The following is an 18,684-nucleotide window of genomic DNA, read 5'->3' on the forward strand; positions in this document are numbered from 1 at the left end:
GTTGTAGAAGTGTCTTTAAGACAATCTCGCGGTAGTTATGAGCACATTCCATCATAAGACGAAGTATCACCAAGCCAAATGGTTTTCTTTCTTTATAGGAAAAAAGCATTGAGAGATAATTCTAATGTTTGATTCTATTATATGAATAAACTTGATCAAAGTCAACATCAAGGGTACTTACTAAACAATCAAAAAACAAGAAACACAAAAAAGAACATATTATAAGAACACTCAAAAAGAGAGGTTGCAAATTCTGAAAAATGAGCTTCGTCTTTTGTCATTTCTCAGGGAGAAGAAAACATGATGAAATGAGAGTAATTTTATCTGTCTCAAGAAGTTGGAGAAGATGAGAAACTTAGGATGCAGCTGAGATGCTTCCGCCTTCTTTGTGGTCACCGAAGATGCGCTGACGGAAGTCGCTAACCATAAGAGGAAGACCCTTTCGCAGTGGGACCTTAGGCTCCCAGCCGAGCTGGTCTTTGGCTTTGGTGATATCGGGCTTCCTCTTGTGTGGGTCGTCCTCTGTGTTGGCCCTGAACTCGATCTTTGCGTTCGGGTCAATTGTTTCCTGCACCACCTGCCCAAAACCAAAACCCAACAACATACAAATTAAACACGAAAGGCCTTGTCGTGAGTTCAAGCATCACATCGTAGACGTTAAAGTCTAAAGACAAACGACAAGTTGGTTTAGTCTTTGTTCATTCTTTTATAACAACCTCGTCACCTAGCCTTAACAAGAGCTTGAAACGCCTAACCTACGAGTACTGAGTAGACCTCAAGATCTTCAAAGAACTTTCATATGCCAAGTAGAAGGACCACCAAAAGTGAAACATAATGAAAAGAGAAAACCCATGGGTCATGACAGAAAATTTTGTATGGTATTTGCCCTTTTGGATTCCGTTCTACACACTCATATAGTTCCACTATGATTAGATTTCCGACTAATCTATTCTAATCAAAACCATTTGATACATTAGCATCACTACTCTCTGTATTTAACCACTACTAACATGACATGATTTATCGTTGATAAAGGAAAGAGCGATGAGGATGGATCATTGATCATTCACGGGGGAACTACAGAAAAAGATAGGGGAAGTACCTGAGCAAGTTCAAGCATGGTGAATTCTCCTGGGTTACCGAGATTGAAAGGACCCACATGTTCTCCTTCCATCAACCTCATCAATCCCTCCACCTACCCACAAACCAAAAAGATATTACGAACATAAAATTTCATGAACTACAACTTTTACAGTCTCCTTTTAGGGTTTCAAATTACCAGATCAGAAACATATTGGAAACTCCTGGTTTGCTTTCCGTCTCCATACACTGTCAATGGTTCTTTTCTTAGTGCCTGTTCATCACCAACAACATTTATATGCTCATCCATTATTGTATTCCATTAGATCTAACAACTTTTAATAATTACAAAATTTCTTTGAATAATAGAATTTGAATGACAAACCTGAGCAACAAAATTACTAACAACACGACCATCGTCGATACACATACGAGGTCCGTATGTGTTGAATATCCTCGCAATTCTTACCTGAGAAAATGTCAATATTATGTCATTATAGTGAACTAAGAAAGTATATAATTTGAAAGAGAAAATAAATGAAAACAAACCCACCTCGACGCCAGCCCCTCGATGGTAGTCCATGGCCAAAGTCTCCGCCGTTCTCTTTCCTTCATCATAACAACTCCTAACACCTAAAAACCACCACCACGAAGAACAACCTTTAAGTCAGATTTCCGACCATTTGTGTGTTTATCAGATCAACTACCATGGACAGACACCCGAGCTCTAGGCACTGAAAGTGTACTCATTTATAGATCTGAATTATGTTATATACATAATTCGAGGGTATCGACCTGAATCTATTCAATAGTTCTTTTGCTCTCCATAATAGTAACAAAGTTCAATAACCCAAGAAAAATATCGAAGAAAACAACGATGATCAAGATTTTATTCTACTTTTGATTGTCTATAAACACGGTTATTGCTGACGAAAACATAAACAATTTCGCTAATTAGGTTGCGTAAATGTGCCCTACAACTACGCCAATTGTACTAGTGTGCCCGAATCACTCATGGAAATGAATCAAGTGATGAAACGTGATAAGCACAAACCAAAACAACAAGACATACCGATTGGATTGACGTTTCCCCAGTAAGTTTCGACTTGGGGATGTTGTAAAGGATCGCCATAAACCTCACTGGTGCTCGTTAGCAAGAACCGAGCGCCAACCCGCTTCGCCAATCCAAGCATGTTCAATGTTCCTACAACATTTGTCTTGTAAAACCCTAGAATTAAGGACAAACACAAAGAAACAACTTCCGAAAACGAAATCTATAATCAAATTAGACAAACAAAAATCACCTAAAAACCATTAAAAAAAATTAATATTAAAATTGAAAAGGATATGATTGTTTTGACAGGATTGAACTTGTAATGAACAGGAGAAGCAGGACAAGCAAGATGATAGATCTGATCAACTTCCAATAACAATGGTTCAACAACATCATGACGAATAAGCTCAAATCTAGGGTTTCCAAAATGATGCATAACATTTTCTTTCCTACCCGTAAAGAAATTATCAACAACAATAACACTATCACCTCTTTCAATCAAACGATCCACAAGATGACTACCAACAAATCCAGCACCACCAGTAACAACAATCCTCAACCCTTTTCTTTTCAAACCTAATGGAATTTTCCCACCAGAATTCACCAACCCAAAACTACTTCTATGCTCATAAACAGCTCGTTCTGAAAGGCGAGTTGAATCGGAAATGGAATCGGAATTAGGGAAGTAATGGGTAGGGATCTGATTATTATTATAATTCTGATTAAATTGTGAAGAAGATGAAGGTAATAGAATGAAGAAAAGGGTAGCTAAAACAATTCCAATAAGAACGAATAGAAGTCTCTGTTCACGAAGAAGGTAACGAATTGATCGTGTTGCGAATAGGAAGGGTTTTGGTGCTTTGGGTAGGTAGTCATCTGTTTGAGAATGAGATTCATCATCGTGTCTTCTGTAAATCAATTCAGAAGAAGAACCCATTTTTGATTGATCTTGGTGAGATAGATTTTGGTGTGGGGAGATTAAAGTCAATGGTGGGAAGACATGTAAATATAGAGAGAGAGGAAGAAGAGAACAGAGATAGAGAGAGAGAGGGACTTTACGTAGGAAGAAGATTTTCTCTCTCTAAAATGGGAATGAATCTTATTAGTATTTCATTTTTTTCCGACAAACAAGTTAAGTTTTGTTGGATGAAATTGATCGACGTTCAGGTGTTTGATCCTTCTTTGGCGATGTGTGTTTAGAAGTGGTACAAGTATTTTCACTGTATTCTCGTCAAAAAAAAAAATATTTTCACTGTATACTTGACACCTTTTGGTTATTGCAGTTGGGTCTTAAAATTGAAAGTCACAAGTTCCATATACATTATTTTTTTTTCTTTTTGTTGAAAAGTTCTATGTTCTCTTGTAAAGCAATCCCACATTGTTGCGATACATGAGTATGTTGCTCTTCTTAAGAGGTTAGGCACCCTTCCCTAGCGAGACATTTTAAAACCGTGAGGTCTAGGTGTGTCAAAGCGGACAGTATCACTAACAGTCCGGAAGGCTGGTCCGCACCATCCTATATAACATGTTCTATATTATTATCAATTTTTTTATGAAATTGACTACAAAAATCCAACAAACATAATGTTTAATAGACATGAATTTCATTTTGAGACGTTTAGGATTTTATAATAAATGCACTACGACCGAGTTAATAGTTGTTGGCTCATTATTATAGTGAATTGTATGTATTTGTGCATTGCAGTTATTTAAATGAATACAAAGATGTTTTGGTTACTGGCAACAAACAATGATTTTGACTTGATTGATGGACTAAGATCGGATCAAATTTTATTTGCACGCATAAATCGTCAATAGACCACTACTTTCTTTCTCAATTCATCAAAACCCTTGTCCATCAAATCTTCAAACCCATCGAAGACAATTTCTTTGGAAATTTTTAGTGACAACTTTAGCTGAAACGTTGCAGAGGGAGAGAGACGAACCAAAGAGAAAAGTGTTTTTTTTATGATATCCTGACTAAAACTGGAGAAGAATGTAGTGAGTAGATATCAGGGGTGAGCATCGTCGGTTGGCGACCATTTATGAATGGTCTGGAGTCGAACCAATTAAGGCATCGCCGTTTGGTTTAGTTTGGTTTTGCTAGATTCGGTTGGTTGATCTCACCAATTCAAAATATTAAAGAAATGAGGCCGAAGACTCAATTTTAATTCTTTTCAAGTAAAAAAAGGCAAAATATATATTTTTGATTAAAAATCTAAAATTTGAATTTTTTTAGTTAAATTTAATTTTTTGTATTCTGTCTAATTAAAAAACTTAATATTTTTTGCAAAGCTTTTGTAAGGTGTTGCAAATCTCTTTACAAAGTGTTGCAAAGCTCTTGCACAGTGTTGCAAACCTCTGCATAATTGTTGCAAATTAAGAAAATACCTAGGGAGCTGAAGATTAGAAAAGTTAAGAGATTTTTTTCTATCAAAACAAAAAATTCAAAGGAAGTTTTGACTAAATTTTACAAAATTATTTTAAACATTAATTTTCTTCCTAAAATTTATAAGATGTGCACACGATCAAAATTGTTTTGTCATACTATTACCTTTTTTTTTGTTGAAGGGTCATACTATTACCTTGAAATATATTCTCGCTACAAAAATATAACAATCATAAAATGGGTAAATGACTCGCAACAATTTTGATATTTGAATATGTGATTCCTATAACCAAATCATTATTGAATTGGAAAGGCAGACAAAAATTCACAGAGTATCTAATCTTATATTTATGACAAAATATATAAGAGAATGTAATCTTTTTCTTTTTGGAATGATTTTAAGGAGGATCAGGCCTGCCACTACAAAACTTAGTAGGAAATTTTAACTCCAAAATTACTTCTTATAAATTTTAATCTAGTTTTTTCTTTGTTTGTTACATCTAAAAGATTTTAGTAAACTAAATTTACATCAACTCTAAAGACAACTGTTATTTTCGTCAGAAACCCATAAAATGATTTTAGTAAACTAAATTTACATCAACTCTACAGACAACTGTTATTTTCGTCAGGAACCCATAAAATCACAATTTAGTATAACATACGAAGTCAAAGACTAAAAATATATACAAATGTCATCATAAAATTTCCTTTGTCTTACAATAAGTAAAAGCAATTATTATATTGTATAGTCTTACTATATTATTAAGTTCGACGTATAATATATTCCGAAATGGTACAAATGATGATATTCTATAACTATTGATTCGAATAAGTCTTTCCTAGTTAATCCTTATAACGTACTAGGTATAGCCCGTGCCTCCGGCACGACAAAATTTAAAAACGGTGAAAATGCGTGGTTGCCAAGTTCATGTTGCTAAATCCAGTATGGCCTCAAGAAATTTATCTATGGAGTTTAGTCCAATGTAATTTGCACTTTCTACATAACCATTACATACTTTCATAGTCGAGACAACTTAAATGCATATTCTGTCATGCGTGTAGGTTGTCATTTGCGGATTAAGAAAATAAAAAACTAATAAAGCATTTAGAGAAAAAAAATGAGGGAGGAAATGGGAAAGATAGGTGGAAATGGTGATGGTCTAAGGTGGTGAAGGAGAGGTTTTTGACCAAGAGAGATTGGGGTCTTCCAAATTTTGAACATCGTCGCTGACTCCATTTCGGGCCTCTTAGGTTTTGGAAATCGAAAATTTTATGAAAGTATTAATGTGAGAGTTCGAGTTCCTGATCTTCTTGATGAAGTTTTATGAAGTGGGTCCTTAAACTTAAGAAAACCTATGAATTATCAACACACTTTAAAGATGAGATAGCAAATAATCGAAGTGGGTGAATTAACACTATCGATTGTCAATTCAGTGCTAAACGAATAATGAGGTATACGAAAATCATGGGTATATATAGTAAACAAAGAGAAGAATTAAAAAGTAATTTTTTTGAAAATTGACAATATCCAATTTCGGCATCGTTCGTAAATCTTGTAGAATTTGTGTAGCTGGTTGATACAATCTTTGTGCAAGTACTTCTCGTCGATTTTCCATGGTTTAAAATCTTCAACCATATTTGGGGACTCATATTCTTCTAAGATAATTGAGAGTCTTATTAATCTAATCTTCTTTATCTCCATTTTTAGTTGCTATATCAAGTCCCGGTGCTCCACCAATGACTCCAATTCATCAAAGTCCTCAAACTCGGACACTGATGAATTTTTCGAACTCAATCTTGAGATTTATCCTGATAATTCAATGGGTAGACTTACATTTCTTCACTAAATTCTTCTTGTTCATGTTTTAATTCAGTTATAGTAAAAAATTATCTTCCTATAACACTTGAATCTAATAAATCTATCCCTTCAAAACTAAAGAACTTTCGAAGTTTCATTCAATTCAATCTCCACTATTCTCGGGCTATCTTCGCAGCCTGAAGCTTCAAAATTCTCATCAATATCTTCATCTTGTTCTTCAATGAGCGATTCTATCTCCGAAATCATTTTCCGAAAAAAGCTCTTCCTCATTCGAATCCATTATATGATTCATATATGAAAGCTTATTAATATTACTAATTGACTCGGTGTCTGAATCAAAACGTGTTACTTCCTCTTCCTGTGATAATTTTATGAAAACTAAATCAAATCTACGAATACTAAAGAATCTCATAAATACCCAACGTAATCAACTAATGACTTATAACATCTGAATTAAATCATAACAAAGCTAATTAATATATTGTCAGAGTATCTATAACGGATAGAATAAAATGGATTGATAAAAATACAAACAATTATTGATGTCAAACCGTAGAATAGTCACAAATAAAGAAATAGAGGGAGAGATCACAAAACCTGGAAATATGAAATCTATGTAGATAGCTTGTTCCTACCTCGGTGAACCGAAACTTCCTAATTTGGTTCTCTCTACTTATCTCCCTGATTGTTCAAAAAAAATTATTAGTATAGCTTTAAGAATCCATTATTCATAGGGTAAACAGAAAGCAATTGATTATATGAAACCAAATACTAAGTAACCAAATAAGAAGAGCTAAACGAAGTTAGAAGAAGAAAGCCCCAAATTATGATATCATTAGGTACAATAGTCAATTTTATAGCCCTAAAATGTAATATAAACAAACTTAGAAGAAAAAACTCTAAACCTTTAGATACCTTAAGAAATCAATAGCAACAATAATCAATATTTACATTGAACGATATCAATATATACATTGAATTTATACAGCTTTTCTTCATCCAAAACCTTGAACAGTCCGAAGTCGGCTAAGTTTCAAACAAAACAAACATCTTTAAATTTTAGAACAGTTAAGATCAAATAAAAACACAGATGTTATCAATAAACGAAAGAGGTAACACCGAAAATTCTGAGAGAGAAAAACCTAGAAGAAAACTTACCTGTTTTACATCGAGAATGCTCTGAGAGATAAAGTGACAAGATGCTTTTGTAATTGAGGAACGCTACATTCAAGCATAGATGAAAGTAGAGAGGAAGGTGAAGAGGAAGGAGTTTGGAGCGTTCATAACCGTATACCGGAAGACTTGGAACGTCATTTTTTGGTAAGGGATGTGTATAATAAGTAGATTTAATGGGAGGGTGTTTGAAGCAATAAAATCGTCTAGCAAAAGGATTCAAAAGTCATACTTGGAGATCAACCAATACAGACGCCCATGATTTAGATGCCCAAAAATTAAAACTCATCCACATTAAAGATTATAATCAATATGCACTAATTGGACCCACTAAATGATTTATTTTAATGTTGAATCTAACTGTTTGTATTCGTGTGGATGTGGCACGGATGATTAGATGTATCAAAGCCATTAGAATTCCAAATAAGGTGGGTTGCCTAGTCAGCTTAGTTGCCATTAGAATTCCAACTAAGGTGGGTTGCCTAGTCAGCTTAGTTGCCTAGTAAATTTGTCCTGCTCAGCTTGTCCTACTCACAACTTTTATGTTTTGTTATATAGATATAAAATATTGAGAGTGAATTTCATTCTACTTTGGTTTATATGTATGTATGATCATTACCAATAATTGGTCGGCCATAATGAAGTTGAGAAGGAAAACCAAAATAATAATTTGATTTGGAGGTTAGGGTTGGGTGAGACATCAAGACATGCTTCTTCTAAAAGGAATCCAAATTAGAAAAATGAAGAGAGATGGGGTCTCTTTCAGAGATGGCAAAGTAGTTGTTAGGGTTTGTTAAATAAGACAGAACCCATAGGCACGTCAAGATCACTCCTTTTTAAATCACATCTGTTAAGAGTTGTTAAATGCTAGTTAACATACCTCCTTTCAATTAAAATATATTTATATCGACCTAAAAAAGAAAAAAGAAAATGTAACTACGAAGAAAGGAGTAAACTAGATTGAAGATTGTTCGGGTGTTTATATTCTGATTCTTCTCCATCTTCTCACAAATGGAGGCAAGACAGGAGAACAACATGTGGTAGTCTAGTCCCAAGTCCTACATCGATTAAGAAAACGTTTGGAACCTACTCTATAGGAACATACTCAAGCTTAGCAAGTGTCGAGATCTTTTAGACAGAATCACAAAGCCTTCACAGGAAACAAAACCCCCAACCATTGTGTCTAGGAGTGTGGGTAAGAAACAGAGACAATATCGATAACTTATAAGGCTCCGGCATTACATAAGGTTACCTATTAAAGAAAACCAGAAAGCTGGTGATGAAGATCATGCAATGAGCAAGGAAGACGAATGAGTTGGAGACTAGATCGATTTATCTTCGAGGAAAATGATACATATGTGGTAGACCAAGATTTGAAATTATCGTGTTTACAATCCAATCCAATTAACGAAAAACTCAGAACATAATCGTGACAAAATCAAGATCAAAACCGCAATCTAACAAAAATGAAAACTGTAACAGGGGCTTGCTATAAGATTAAGAACTTGACATGAACCCTTCACTAATCGAAAACAAGAATTCTCTATAAAGTTAGCTCATACTTATTGTTGTACAACGAACAGTGTCGAAATGAATCTGGCGCCAAAACACCAAGCTTCAACAGCTGAGCTAATTACCTCAAGCAGCCTATGTAGACTTTGGGAGGATCGCTTCTGAAGGAACCTCGAGCGTTGCTCCAGCGTGGTCTTTCATGGGTTTCACAGCTGCAGTATCCACCAATTCACATTGTAATCAGAAAAAGAATCGTAGAAATCACTTTCAACATTGACGAGTAAAGAAGCTTGAAGGGAGAGAATGAAGCAATAGAAAATCATAATCATCGAAAGCAATTGACTTGTTTCATATCAACAACTGACAGAGCGAGACAGTGAAGTTGATATTGAACCCACACTAAGAGTCCTACCAATAAAAAAAAGTTGATACATTTAGACAATGAACATAACTCTTTACATCTAAGAAGCATTTGGGTACTTATATAGGCATCATAAACACATTATGAACTTTCAAAGTAGAGTTTCATGGAAATAATAAATTAGCAAAAAGCGAATTTTAACTTTTCAAGAGAAGTGAAATTGCTAGAAAATCATGACCAATATTGAGCAACACACATGAAGCATGTGTGAACTTTATTTGTACAGCACGACCAAATATAAGCCCTCTCACTCCAATTTACCAGACTTCCTTGGATTTCAGAAATCCTAAATCCCTTTCTTCAGGTCCTTCGTTCAACTTTTTATGGACAATAACAAGGGAAGTATCACGACCATCCAATAAGAAGGGTTTCAAGTCATTCAAATGAACAATATGAACACCAATTGTTTCTAACAACTGAAAGCGGAGTAGATTCACCTAGCTCAGGTGATTATTGCTGCGATAATGGCCTACTTAACATCCACCGCGAAATGGACACAGTTCCTCCTCAATTGGCGAGATTCCAAGTGAATGCTTGTACACGATAGTCTTCTCGAGATTCAGCAAAATTTCTACTTGATGTTTCTAAATCTCAAAAAGACTGATGTGTTTCTCCCTGATTTCTCACCATTATACAAGATAAAATAGCTTGTTTCAATGATTTCTCAAATGTTACTATACGAGGCACTGTCAATCAAACCCATTTCAATACATAGCGTAGAATATAAATCACCGGTTCAAGCTCCACCCACATTTATCACATTACTAGCTAGTTTCATACCTCTGAAAGTGCCTTGAATATGGGTCGATATTCAACCCGCTGCGACCCGAGAAACCGTTTACTTATGTTTGTCCTAGTCTTGTAAAGGGTTGTTATCAGTGTAAGGGTGTATCATATTTTTGGATTTGGTGAGAGAGTTAGAGGTGGCTGAGTGATTGGGTTTTATTGAGTTACAAATACTAAAACCCTTGAGAAATCTCTGTAATCTTGTTCTTCATTGATAGTGAAAATCATTGCGCCATTGTTTGTCTTAGAGTAGGTCTCATCAATCAAACTACGTAACTCTTCTGTGTTTTATGTGATGTTTTCTTCGTCGACAAATACTTCAATGTGGAGTGAAATGGAATAGGAGATGAACTATTATACCCAAATTATCAATTTAAAACGAAACCCTAATCTCTTAAGCTTCTAATGTTCAATTAACAAACAAATAATGGGCAATCTGAAACTTGATCAAGTCAACTGAACCATAGAGATCCTTACTCCCTAAACCCACAAGTCCCAAATCTAAAAAAAAACCCTGACTTCAAATTTTAGCTAAAGCTCATCAATTAAACTCATCAATGATAAATTAGCTACTATCTGAGTTTAGGGTAAACAAATAATACATGTAAAAGGGTAGAGAAAGATGAAGTCAGGGTATTTACCATAACCTCCTTCAGGGGTAAGCTTAGCTTGGACAATCATGGTAGAAATGAAACTAGAAGCTTCCTTGGCGTCTTCAAGGAGCTTCTGAATCTCAGTGTCGGAATTGACATTTCGATTCTCGTCGAACTTCTTCCGTACCTCAATCGCCGATTGATTAAGCATCAACGTGTCCCCTTGGAATGATTTCCGTGTCGCTCTCAGCAGCGATCTGTAAGCACTGATAACTTCAGCTGTTCTCGTCATCTTCTTCCTTCTCTGACTATCACTCTCTCTTTCTTTCTTCCTCTTCCCTATTAAAGTCTGGACTTTAAGTAGGCCCGGGAAAAACCCCATAACCCCAAATCCGTCGTGGACACCCGAGTCCATTAGAGCCCACAAGCACCCGAAAGCCGACAGTGTGTTCATCCCGACCAACTCGGTGAAACAAATGGGTCGGGGGCAGATTTTGAAGTGCTACCCGAATCCTACTCGAGGGCCCGAATAGATAGGGAGTTTCAAAGCCCGACTTATCTGGCCCAGTGAATGACATAAGCCCGACCGACTTGAATGATATAAGCCCGACTAACCCGATCCCACCCCTACAAATAGATAACATTTTAACCCTTGAAAGGCCCGCAAGAGGCCATCCTTAAGGGCATTCAAACCCATCTTAGAGGCCCTACAAGCCATTACAACATACTATCTTCATCTTATTTAAGACCTATCATTAAATGAGATAAATTTTAAAAGTTATCGTATGAGGACTGGGTGATAATACCTCAACTCAGGGTCTTAGGAAGATAATGCATCCCCATTTGTAGCGCATATAGTTCTAAAAGGTCGTTCAGACTCTTCTGCAAGCGGCACGAGCCATGTTATGATCACCTTTATCACGAAACCATCACTTCATTTTTTTTTTTTTTTTCAAATGTTGTGCATATTAATAGAGCAGGCTTAGAAATTTATGAATTGTAGCTAATTGTTCAACGGTGTGATGCTTTATAATTTCTGTATTGTGCGCAAATATATATGTAACCTCCTGCAATTTAACAATGGTACAAACAAATCCTTATAATGGTTTAAGCACGATTTTATATGTGTTGCATTTTAAAGTTGTTAATTCTAAAGTGTCAAAACACAATATTACTAGCGGTCTAATTTTATAACGTACTATTAACACGCGATAGTCTTTGTTTTTTTTTTTTTTGTTGAACTGACGATAGTCTTTGTTGCTATGTAGCTTTAGAGATTGTGTTATAAAACCATCACTCATTTGTGAGAGACAGAGTTTGTTGGTTTTTAAGGGTTTAAATATCTTTTCTAAAATTCATAGTCCACTGTCCAACTGATTGCAAGTGCAACAAAGAAGAGTTCGTGATTGTTTTTACAAAATCTCGTCTGATAGTGTCGCACGATTTCAATTTCTCTACTTGATTTGTAATTTCTACTTATGTTTTAGTACAATAAAATCTTATGACTTTAGAGTTTTTTCATTCGCGATCTTGATGATCTTTTCATTTTGTGACCTCTAAGGTCTTTTCATTTAGTTTTTTGTCTTGTTACTCCTTTGATTTCATGAGGTACTTTACATTTAAAAGTTATGTATTGTACTTTACTTATGTAACTCTCATGTTGTACTCAGAGGAGTTAAAAATCTCAACCATGTAATGTTCTTGATTTATTTCCAACTTATGAATGAAATTCTGATTTAACTCAAAAAAGATAAATATCTTTTCTAAATGACACGTTTTAAAGCCGTGAGGTCATCAAGTGCCAAAAGAGCCACGGTCTTGTAACTGCCCTATCTTTTTTACTCTTGACCTGTCCCTATTTCTACACTTCTCGTGGACCTCAATCCACAATACTCTCGTGCTGAACCTAGTGTGTTGTTTAGACATTTTTTCTCTCTAAGTTTGACCCGTGTACCTGGTACGGGTCACTATGAGACCCACAAATAAGGGAGTCCGAACTCCCAAGACATTGGGACTGGACCTAATCCGGTACGGGTCACTATGAGACCCACAAATAAGGGAGTCCGAACTCCAAAGACATTGGGACTGGACCTAAGAGCATCTCCAATGGGACACTCAATCTCTAACACTTAGAGTGCCACATTTGATTTTTGAGAGTTTTTGTTAAAAAACCATCTCTAATGGAACACTTTGTTAGACACTCTAATATGAGGTGGACACATTTATTATAGAGTGTCTAGAGAGAGAAACTCTAAAATGAGAGTGTCTACTTGAGACTCTCTAAGTGTTACTTTAATATTCCAACCAATAGAAAACTTTGCTTTTCAACCACTTTTTATCTATTGAATTGAAGATTGACATGTGTATTAAGTATAGAAACTTTAGAGATCTCCATTGGAGATCAACAAAAATTAGAGTGTCTCTATATTAATATTTAGGAAAGAGAATCTCTATTGACACTTGACAATTAGGATTTATAGAGTGTTTGTTAGAGTGTCCCATTGGAGATGCTCTAATCCGTGTTGTTCAAACTCTTCCTCTCTCTAAATCTCAAATTCAGCCAGCATTCAGGCGGTCCACATAATCATATTTCAAACAGTTTTGTGAATTTTGCCATTCATCGATCAACCGTGATATAATCTAGAGAGAGAGAGAGAGATGGCTTCAGGTTGGGGAATCACAGGGAACAAAGGAAGATGTTACGATTTCTGGACAGATTTTAGTGAATGTATGTCTAATTGCAAGGAACCCAAAGATTGTTCTCTTCTCAGAGAAGATTATCTCGAATGCCTTCATCACGCCAAAGAGGTCATTTTCACAATTTCCCCCAATTTTTTTTCCATAGATCTGTAATTTTTCATCTTCACAATTTCATAGACAAAACCCTAGGTTTTGCTCAACCAACCAGTATAGATTGATTAAGTCATGAACAACCCATAATTTGGCTGTTTTAAAAGATCTCAGAACTACTATAAATTTCAGACCTTGCTGATAAACTCAATTTTTGTCTTGTTGATCTCTAACCCAGTATATAATTAATGTCTAATTGTAGTCTAAGCTAATTGAATAACACTAATTATGATTATTTGTTATTAATCAAAATAGGGTTTTGTTGCCACTTCAATGAGCTTGTAGAACAGTATGAACTGATTAAGTGATTGTGGGTTCAATTTTAGTCGTGCCCGTTTTTATATGAATAGAAAATATCCACTTTACGGGCAAATGAAGAAGTTTTGTATTCGTTTGTACTGAAATATTTTGAGATTTATTTCCTTGATGAGGCATCGTTAAGAAAACTTAGTTAAATTTGTTGTTTCGATGGAAATGGACGTCATTCACCAAGTAATACAATACACGAAGTTCGAAAACACATAATCTTAAGTACTAATTCTTCGAAATGATGCCCTTACACCCTACTATAGCCGAACGAAACTCGTAAGAAATAAGAACATTTTCTTTCAAGAATGAGTATTTGTCATCCAATTTTGTAACCTCTTTCATTCGAAATGCTGTTGTACCTTGTTAAAAGTTTGATTGCAGCAAGGCTTCCAAGGTTGCCTAGCTATTTTATGCAATCTGGACGTCCGGGGTTGGTGTCTCTTTCTAACGATTTGTTGAATTTCCTAATAATGTGTGATCGTAGCAATTGTGTAATTGGGGCTTGAACGAAGCTGAACTTTTGTCTCTCTTTTAAAGCAAGGAATGAATTTTTGGTTTTGGTGGAAATTTCGTTACACATGGAAACGGAAATATTTCAGTCATTTCGACTGAAAAATTTCAAAATTTACTTCCTTGACAAGGCATTGTTACGAGAAACTTGGTTAAATTTCGATTTCTATGGAAATTTTCGGCAGGCATGTTTCGACCGAAATTTTCCAAATTTAATTCCGTGCTTTAAAATTTTGTAAAAGGAAATTTGGATATCAATGTCTTTGGTGTCTGGATTTGTAAGTGTCCTATGGTTTTGGCCGACGTTTATATGTTAATTTGTACACGTATATAACAGAGACTTTAGGATAAAGGTCTTCTTTTGGTAGGATATATTTAGAAGTGCTACCGGAATAGCTGCCTGTATCCATCGATCCGTCGATATGGTACATTTTTACCTTGTTTGACATTAGAAGAAACAAGAAAGCCAAACTCTCTCTCTCTCACTCTCTTTCTCTCACTACATGATAGAATTTCTCTGTGAAGCCCTTGATCTCCAAGCACATATAAGTAAGCAATGAATGGAACGTTGGCCGGAATACTGTATTTATAAAGATTAGTTGGTTTCAGTCATGAAAGGAACTCAATTTTTGGACATATTAGGAAGTAGGAACTCAATGTTTGGACATATTGGGAACTCAATGTTTGGGCATACTGGGAACTCAATGTTTGGACATATTAGGAACTTAGGTTTTGGACATACTGGGCGTCATGTTCGTTATAAAACCGTAGATCATCGCTGCCATAACCACTTATACTTTAACTTCACATGCCATTTATAGTCAGTATACGTGATATTGCATTGTTATGTCGCCTGATGTTTGCCTTCTCTCTTAAATTTCTTTTTGTCTAGTTTGACATCGTCGAGTAATTTTGATACTAGAGATATTATATCTGTTTTCACTGATTTGGGTATGGAATTTTGGATGCAGTTTCAAAGAAGAAACCGAGTTTACAAGGAAGAACAACGTCAGATAAGAGCAGCTGAACGGAAGGCCAGAGGAGAAGAAGATGGAGTACCGATAGCGAATGTTCATTAGGGGATCTAATCTTTCACTCTCTTTTTTGATATTCAGGAAATAAAGATTGGGGTTAAATCCATTTGCATTTCAGATGCTGAATCTTTTGAAATTTTCGAACTCAGGCTGTTTTATTTGCTCTTGAATAAGTCAGGATTTTCTGATTTAGGCAGATTTCTAACACTAACATTAATAACAGAATGATCGTTATAACAATCGTTTTCTCACTAAGGAAAAAAATCCTTCGGTACAAAAATGAAGACGTTTCTTGAACACTACCAACTTCAAGTTAGATAAAAAATGTTACTTGAGATACAAATTGGTTCGAGTTAGATATAAAACTGTTTGTTTTTGTCGAACTCACGATGATTGATTCAGTTGAATGACGTCTTTGGGACATGAAGTTATTTAAAACTCCCTCATATTTTTTTTGCAAAATCACTCTTCTATATCCATCATTCAATCCTTTTCTCTTCACCGTCACCACCCCCACACAACCACGAACACTCGAGGGTTTCAAGCAGAACCACTAAAGGTTCTGCATGAAACTCGAAAAAGAGGAGTTAATCGAGAGGGAGGAGAATGAAGCGGTTATGGAGAAAAATGAAGATCGAGATCGAAAATAAAAAGACAAAACATAAATTTATTTTGAAGTCCCCAATCTAAACTTTTTTTTGAGAAATCGACTACGATCTACGTTAATCGTGACAAGGCATTCATACATCATGAAGATGTGATGAGCACGATAACCACCTAATTTAAACTATAATGAAAGATACCTAAAACCCGATAACATAAAAGACGCCTAAAACCCAACAAATTTATTATATTATTTACTTTATATATTACTTAAATTACATGAAATAAATCTTGATGGCAACCTGCTTCCATCGATATTCGATCTCACGTCCTCATGAGCTTGAGAGGGGTGCTCAACCGTGACACCAAAGAGTGGTGGACCCCAATCTAACTTTTTTTTTTTTTTTTTTTGAAGCCAAGGAAACCATTTCCATTAATAAGTGATAAAATCACATTGTTTACATAGATGATACATCATTCTTATTTCTCTCCTCTGAAAACTTCATGAGAGTTACATACCTTTAAATGCAAAGTGCCTCATGAAGAGAAAGAAATTGGACTAGACACTGACTCAAACAAAAGACCCTAAAGGCCGACAAAAGATCATAAAGATCGTGAATGAAAAGACCCTAAAGGTCGACAAAATATTACAGTAAAGCTAATAAAAGAACCACCGCCTTGTTGCCAGAAAACCGTCGCCGTCATCGGAAAACCGCCGCCGACACCAGAAAACCGCCGCTGCCGCCAGAAAACCGCCTCCGTCACCGGAGAATCGTCCGCATCACACCACCATAGAAAATCCAAGTTTAAAATTACATGCTTGAAATTTCTAATCAACTTTCCTCTTGGTCCTTCAACTTCAATCATTTTGGCTTTCACCTTGATCTTCACTCCATCTGGAATATCCATGGTTTCAGAAGACAAGATAGTTTTCATCTTTGCTGCGCCCTTTTGTTTCTGCTTCCTCTCTAAGATTAATCTCTAATGGCGGAAATTCCCATGGATTCTATAAGAATAGGTGACTGAAACCCATAGTGTTTCAATTGAAACAGATTTGCTCTAGAAGAACCGTAATAGAGATCAAAGTTTGGTTATACATCTTTTTTAACCTCTTCAGATGGGTCAAAAATTAAACCAGTACGTGGTCGATTATATGATGAAACTACCAATCTAACTGTTGAATTTCTTCTTGATAAAGGAGAAGTAGAAATGAGACAAGAAGATGATGAAGAAGAAGAAGATAGGGATTGGATCTCTCCATTGATGATTGGGTGGGGAGAGAAAAGAGATTTTCGGTGAAAGGGGAAAATAAGATGTGGAAGAGGAAGAAGATGAGAATAAAGGGTGATAATGGAGGATAAAAAGAATCAGACCAGAAGGATATATCCAAATCGGGATAAATTGATGGAATTTGCTCAACAAGTCGTCAGGAACAACCAATTCTGAGATCGACAACCGCCACTAGGAGGCGGCGCCACCGCGGATTGAATCGCTCCGCCCGACTCTCTTTTTCCTTCTTTATCCACACGCAAAAGGACCCCAATCTAAGGTTGTGTTTGTTTTTTATTTTGTGGCTGAATCTGAATTGGCTGAATCTGAATTGGCTGAACTGAATTAGCTGAATCTGAATTGGGCTGAATTATTTAGAGTTAGATGTTTGTTTTTGAAATCTGAATTATTGAGTCTGAATTAAAATATTGACATTTCTACCCTCACTCATCTTTTAACACCAAAAAACCCTAATTTATAAATTATCCTTTTTCCTTCCATTTCATGCCCAAAGGAAACCCTAGCTTTTAAACCTTTCCCCCTCTTTACTGCTCTCTCTCTCCTTGCCTGGTAGGAGTCTCTCTCTCTCCCTCTCTCTCTCTCCCTCTCCCTCTAGACATAAGTTTGTGGTAATGGCGGTTTAGTTTGTGGTGCTGGTTCGTTGTGTTGGTGGCGGCTAGGTTTTTGGTGGTGCTAGTTTGTTGTGTTGGTGGCGGCTAGGTTTTTGGTGGTGCTAGTTCCTTGTGTTGGTGGCGGCTAGGTTTTTGGTGGTGCTAGTTGGTTGTGATGGTCATGTTGGTGGTGATCTGTGGTGGTAGTTGGTGACGGTGTTGGTTTCTGTTGTTGGTGATTTGTGGTGGTGGTTGATAATGGTGGTGGTTTCCGTTGGTGGTGATCTGTGGTAGGGGTGGTTGGAAACGGTGGTAGTTTATGTTGATGGCGGTTGGTGACGGTGGTGCTTTCTGTGGTGGTTGTTGCTGACGGTGGTGGTCGTTGATGACGGTGTTGGTTTCTATTGGTGATATGTGGTGGTGGTGGTTGGAAACGGTGGTGGTTTCTGGTGGTGGAGATGGTGGTGATGGTGGTGGTTTCTGTTGGTGATATGTGGTGCTGGTGGTTGGAAACAGTGGTGGTTCTGGTGTGGGTGACGGTGGTGGTTTCCGTTGTGGTTGTGGTGGTGGTGGTGGTGGTGGGATGGTTGGAAAACTTTGAAACAAAGAAATATTTTCAAAATCATGGGTACAAGTGTCATTTGACACAATTCAGATATTGAGCCATTGTT

At 36.2% G+C, this 18,684-nt stretch overlaps 3 protein-coding genes across 3 annotated transcripts; 1 reads left to right on the top strand and 2 right to left on the bottom strand.

Annotated features, from left to right (window-relative positions):
• Positions 1-116: 116 nt before the first annotated feature.
• Positions 117-3,201, bottom strand: LOC147554954 (UDP-glucuronic acid decarboxylase 4-like). Its single transcript, XM_086660172.1, has 7 exons — positions 2,429-3,201; positions 2,153-2,299; positions 1,634-1,713; positions 1,466-1,549; positions 1,280-1,354; positions 1,103-1,195; positions 117-577 (listed from the first exon to the last, which is right to left on the bottom strand). Exons 1-7 carry the CDS (start codon positions 3,069-3,071, stop codon positions 356-358), a joined length of 1,344 nt encoding a protein of 447 aa, XP_086516298.1. The 5' UTR covers positions 3,072-3,201; the 3' UTR covers positions 117-355.
• A 5,625-nt stretch (positions 3,202-8,826) lies between these two features.
• On the bottom strand, positions 8,827-11,173 carry LOC147554955 (complex 1 family protein / LVR family protein). The gene is made up of 2 exons (XM_086660173.1): positions 10,876-11,173; positions 8,827-9,239 (listed from the first exon to the last, which is right to left on the bottom strand). Exons 1-2 carry the CDS (start codon positions 11,117-11,119, stop codon positions 9,163-9,165), a joined length of 321 nt encoding a protein of 106 aa, XP_086516299.1. The 5' UTR covers positions 11,120-11,173; the 3' UTR covers positions 8,827-9,162.
• A 2,211-nt stretch (positions 11,174-13,384) lies between these two features.
• Positions 13,385-15,770, top strand: LOC147554956 (NADH-ubiquinone oxidoreductase-like protein). Its single transcript, XM_086663970.1, has 2 exons — positions 13,385-13,635; positions 15,468-15,770. The coding sequence occupies exons 1-2, from the start codon at positions 13,486-13,488 to the stop codon at positions 15,573-15,575; spliced, it is 258 nt and encodes an 85-aa protein (XP_086520096.1). The 5' UTR covers positions 13,385-13,485; the 3' UTR covers positions 15,576-15,770.
• The last annotated feature ends 2,914 nt before the right edge of the window (positions 15,771-18,684 follow it).

Source organism: Eschscholzia californica, unplaced genomic scaffold (assembly GCF_041429995.1).
Source record: "Eschscholzia californica isolate CP2 unplaced genomic scaffold, dmEscCali1.0.p SCAF_2, whole genome shotgun sequence".
Taxonomy (NCBI): domain Eukaryota; kingdom Viridiplantae; phylum Streptophyta; class Magnoliopsida; order Ranunculales; family Papaveraceae; genus Eschscholzia; species Eschscholzia californica.